At 50.3% G+C, this 5,620-nt stretch overlaps 1 protein-coding gene across 1 annotated transcript; it reads right to left on the reverse strand.

Annotated features, from left to right (window-relative positions):
* Window positions 1–2,873: 2,873 nt before the first annotated feature.
* ADO (2-aminoethanethiol dioxygenase) lies at window positions 2,874–5,039 on the reverse strand. Its single transcript, XM_072131376.1, has one exon. The coding sequence runs from the start codon at window positions 4,470–4,472 to the stop codon at window positions 3,711–3,713; it is 762 nt and encodes a 253-aa protein (XP_071987477.1). The 5' UTR covers window positions 4,473–5,039; the 3' UTR covers window positions 2,874–3,710.
* Window positions 5,040–5,620: the final 581 nt, after the last annotated feature.

The raw sequence follows: 5,620 nt of genomic DNA on the forward strand, positions 1-5,620 counted from the left end.
GCTTTCAAATGGGTTTGGAGCACTGGGGGAGTGTCCTCACACTGCTGTGTTATGTCTCTTCTCTCATGACGTGGGGGGTAACATGCTGTGTTCTCTGAAGAGATCTCACATACCAGTGCTCCAAGTCCAGGTACAATCCTTGTAAATCCTCTCCATAGGGATACATGCCATACATATGGGGAAAGAGAGCATGCTCCATCTTTTCACTGAGCACAGTACACTGCCACTACAGCCCTTTATGATGTCGTACATCCGGCCGCAGGATACACCCCCACGTGGCTGTGTGAAAGCGTGGACACCTCCCTAGGACAATGAGAAGGTAATTCTCATAAAGAAAAGAACTGCATTTTCCAAGACAGATCTTTCAGGTGTATTAGTTGGTAAAATATGGATCATATTTTCAGGACCAAACACTACCCAAGTTAGACTCTCTCCCCCCACCCCATCACAACACAATAGGGGATAATCTGAATGGTGAGGGTTTTGACCAATCAGGACAGGAGGCTCATTCTCACTAATTGATGGGAGCTTCAGAAATTGCAGAGATTCACTGACAGTAAATAGGAGTGATGGAGATACTGAAGCGACATGCTCAACCATTTCTGACGCATCCTTAGTGCAGAATGGAGCAGCAGGAGACACTCTCGACCTTCAGCTAATAATTGGTAAAACCGGGACCCAAGTAGTCAGACCCTCACCGATCACTTAGCATTTTACGGAAAATTACTAAAGCCTCCGAATATGCAGCAGATAAAACTGGGTGCATGGCGCTTTCCCATCCATTTCTGAATGGCAGACTTGATCCACGCACATGCAGAATTAACCAGACAGAACCTAGAACTGCTGAACATAAACTCTGTTTCATTTCACTTGTTCTGGGTATGATCTGGAGAGTCCGATGAAAGCTTTCTGGAATGATCTAAACCTTGGGGCACCAGCCTAAGACTGGATTCACACTCCCATTGCCCGCTGTACCGTAGCACGGCGGACACACGGCAGTGTGCGGGGAGAGTAGGTGAGCGCCGCTCACCCCCGCCCCTCTCCATAGGGATGTATGGCACACAGCGCCGAAATACGGGATAAGATAGGACATGTCCTATCTCTTTCCGGGGTACGGAGCACTACGGTGTCGCACGTGTGCTGCTCCCTACCACTCCCGTAAGGCGCCGTGCGCCCATTGCAGTCTATGGGGGACGTATATACGCCCCCACCCATGAGGTACTGTGAATGCAGCCTTAGGCTGCGGTCACACGTTGCGTTTTGTTTGTGTTTTCCAACAGCTGAAGAGTTTTGCCTAATCACAGGGTCGTCAAAATTGCGTTTACAAAATTCAATGTTTTGTAAACACAATGTTGACAACAATGTGATTAGGGAGCTCTCTTGAGCGGTTTGAAAATGCGTGCGTTAAACGCAAACAAAACGCAACGTGTGACCGCAGCCAAAGACAGACCACCGAATGTTCCCTCTGATCATTTCCAGATTAGTTATATGTCACCTTTCACCCAAACATCAAAAGTTTTCAACCACCAGGAGAACAAGTCGTTTTCTTTTTCAAGAAAAATACATTTATATTATATTTATATAATTTGTGAAATGTAGTTAACAGAAGAGATCTTAACATGTGTCAATTACAATTAAACATGGCAGGATACAACTAGAATTCTTACAAAATAATAATAAAAAAAAAATTTAAGACTTCCACACGAATCATACAGGGTGTAATAGTGCCACGCACGAGTCAGGAAGCAAACGAATCACTAGTCGGCTTTAAGGCCCAGTAACAAGGTGGACAGTTCAATACAGATTCCTTTTCTTAATGTATGTTACCCTAAGACTTATAAATACTATACATTAGAAAGGAAGGAGGACAGAGGCAGTAAGAAGTCATACACGTGTGGTAGTGGTCGAGGATGGCGGCAGACTTGATGGTAACACATGCGTTACACGTACGCCATCCATTACACGCCTTCCAGATCATAAACAGTGGACGCGAGGAAGGACAATACAAAGGAAACTTAGGAGGAATGTTGCTTCTTAAAAAGGATACTGTCAGTCAATGGATCTTTAGAGTTAAAAATCTCAGCTCCAAAAAGAAAATTCATCCTGAGACGATGCAGATTGAGAAATTAACTGATTTTGTTTTTTATCCCCCTTTGACAGGAAGAAGTCCAGGAAGTGAGATACTGCACGTTATAGGGAAAGAAAAAGCCATGGCCGTGCGTCTATTTATAGTGCGGTCCGTACATCACAGATCTATAATTAACAAGCGGCAGGGGGGTCTGGTAGTGAAATCTGCATCAGCGCCACACGTCCCCGGACTAAGTAAACAAAGAGGCTGCGACGTCTATCTGTGGGGCACTACAACTCCCAGCATAATCCGGCTGTTGATACTACAACTCGCAGCAGGCTTAAAGGGGTTTAACCACGAAACAAGTTAAGCCCTATCCTGTAGATGGGGCCCAAGTTGCTGATTGTGGGGGTCTCAGTGATCACTAGAATGAGGGGTCTGATGTACCCCAATCGGACCCCTCATCGATCCCCGAGATGAGCAGAACAGCAGGATGTGCATGTTCATCTCTATGGAGCTGACGGAGACCCTCCCGATCAGCAAGGTATTAGGGTCTAACTTGCTTAGTGGGAAAACCCCCTTGAACAGCTGTGCATTTCGTAAAATAACAAAACTAGCTGGGGTGGGACTACAACTACCAGCATGTACGAGCTGTCACTACGACTTCCTTCCTCCCTTGTGTACATTTTGCTTAAAAAAAAAAAAAATTATCCAACTAGCTGTGGTGGAACTACAACTCCCAGCAGTGAACAGAGCACCTATTTTCATCATTCTGTTATTTTACAGAGAAAAATTGCATTCCCCCCCCCCATAAATGAGGCTCCCAGTGCACTGGAGGTGGTGTTATCCCTGCTGAGAAGTCCGTTATTATGTAATGGGGTGGTGCTGGGCAGTAAAGGAGGAGTGCCAGCAGTCACAACCCCGCCCCCAGTGCACCGAAGACAATTTGCATAAATAGGGTATTTTCTATGGAAAACAGGAAAGGTTAGCTTAAAGCGTCCGACTCAATGCAATGCTTGCTGTATGTGAATGGCAGTGGGCAGGCACCTCCTGGCAGCTATATTGGGGTTTGGCGCCCCCCATATAACTTAGAAAAGACCATGACAACAGCTGAAAGGTTCAGAACACCAACCTATAAGCAAGAAGACACTGAAGCCCACCATATCCTCCCCCGCTATGTACAGCCATATTAGACCTGGAACAGATGTAAACTATACACACGTTCAATAAATATCTGATAGATCACAGTCTGGGTAATGAAGGGGTTACAGCTAAGAGTGGCAGGGGCTTTACGGGGGGACGCGCTGGTGTATCCATGCGCATGGGCTTTACATCGCCGCCTGGGGTCAGCCACCATTTTCACAGTCCTCGGGCCCACGACCTTCATGGATGTGTGTATATGGAGCCATAGAATATCTAGCTGTCTTTTAAAGCTTGATGGGTGCAACTGCCAAAGGAGGTTCTGCAGCAGCTGCATCCCAGACATAGTCTTCCAGTAGTAATCATGCATCAGAGGTGGCAGTGAAGAGGCCTGGCCCTCTATCCCTTACTGCGGGGTGTGTTGTAGTGGGGCCCCCCATGGCTGCTGGGGCCCCTGTGAGTGACTGGAGGAGGTGGTGGGGGTCCTGTAGAGGTAGAAGGCTCAGACAGACACTTTAGGCCCCGGGTAGGGCTCCCCCCCGCACCAGAAGTCATCCGGTTGGGGGATTTCCAGCAGCCACACCTCCCGGGGGTTCACACCGGAGGCCTCGGCGGCGACGTCTCCGCTCTGCTCGGAGGAGGCTGTAGTCGGCGCCGGTGTAGTCGGCGGCAGCAGCTTGTAGTAGTGACAGTCCCGTCCGTCCTCCGGGTCATAGGGGGGCGCCAGGATGTCCAGGAAGGCGGCGGGCCCGTCCACGGCGCTGATCTGGTGCAGGTTGTCCCGGTGCGGGCTGAGCAGGCAGGGCGGGCTGCTGTCACTGTACTCCCCGGTGGAGCGCAGCACGGCCCGCAGCACGGCGCCGCTATTCCCGGGAGGTTGCGGCTCCATTTTGTCGAAGCCGCTGATGCGCACTTTCCCGTAGAGCACCTTGAGCATGCCGTGCATCCCCGGGTGGTCGTGCAGGGGGATGCTGGAGCCGCCCTTCAGGAGGAACACCCCCATGCTGAAGCCGTCCGTCTCACAGATGTGCATGTAGGTGACGGGCGGGTTGTGCGGCACCGACACCGGGGCCTGCGCGCTCTTCCGCGGCCGGATCTTCAGGTCCTCGGCGCGGATCTCGCTCACCAGTTTCCTCAGCTGCGTCACGTTGTCCGCAAAGCCTTTCCCATCACCCCCGCTGCCGCTGCTGCCGGCCCCGCGGAAGGTGAGGCGGGCCTGGCGGGCGATCTTCTGGATCAGGGAGTTCATCTCGTCCCTCGGCATCTCCCTCCTCCGCCTCCTCACCGCATCCCCCGGTAATAGCGGCGTCTGCTGACCTCCTCACGCCCCGCTCTTCTCCCTCATGTCGATCCGCCACCCATTCATGCAAATAGCGGCCACACGTCTCCTCCGGCCGCAGCGCTCACATACACCGCCGCTAGGGATTATGGGGCTTGTAGTCCTGGCCCGGCCTCCTTCCTGTTATTTTACTCCCTGTCTCATGTGACAAGGGGGTTAGGCTGTGCTCTGCGGAGAGACACTTCCGTGTATACAGCTGGCTGAGGTGCTGGGGGTCCCCAGGGGCTTCGTGTGTGGATAACAAATAACTGGAGGCTCCTTCTAAGACTACAACTCCCACAATGCCTGGCGGCGGGGGATTACGTGCGGGCGGCTGTGTGACAGGTCACGCGGGGAGGGTCCGCTGTCAATGATTTGTGCCGGAGTCCATTGACTTTGACATTGCGAGGCTGCGCTGTGTCATGTTCTATAGGCTGGACAGATATAGTTTACCATCTTGGCACGAAACATATGTCGTCCGGTTCGCTGCTGCATGCCTCTCCTCACACATCATCCAGTATGAATGCGAGGAAAGCAGCAGCTGGGGAATACACACATTGCAGCAGTCATAGTTATACACTTTACGGCCGCTGGAGAGCCCTCACGCAAGTGGAGCAAAGAAACCAATCAGATTGCAGCTTTCATTCACAATACGTTGGGGTGAAAATGAAAGGTGGAGTTTGATTTGCTTTCAGTACTTCTTAGTTTTCCTGATTTAGAAATATGATTAGCACAGGCTTTGTTATGACCGCGTTCACACATTACTCTTACATTATGTTTAGACTTAAAGGCTGAAATTCAAGAACTAGGAACTGCATTGTTTCCTGGCAAGATACACATTGCTAGTTTCCAAACTGAAGCGTTGACATCTACGTGTATCTGTGCGGAAGTAGCACCAACCAACTACGGTTTTACAAACGCAATATGTGAATGGCCCCCAATAGTGATCTTATTCTAACTGCCTCCAGTAATAGATCGTTAGGCTGCATTTACATGCGGAGGTGCAACACAGTGTAAAAAATATGCTGGCTGGCCTTGGCCCGATCGTATATGGGTTTTTTATGGAAGTGCAAGCGATCAGTAACCAGAACCCA

This window comes from Engystomops pustulosus, chromosome 11 (genome assembly GCF_040894005.1).
Source record: "Engystomops pustulosus chromosome 11, aEngPut4.maternal, whole genome shotgun sequence".
NCBI classification, from domain to species: domain Eukaryota; kingdom Metazoa; phylum Chordata; class Amphibia; order Anura; family Leptodactylidae; genus Engystomops; species Engystomops pustulosus.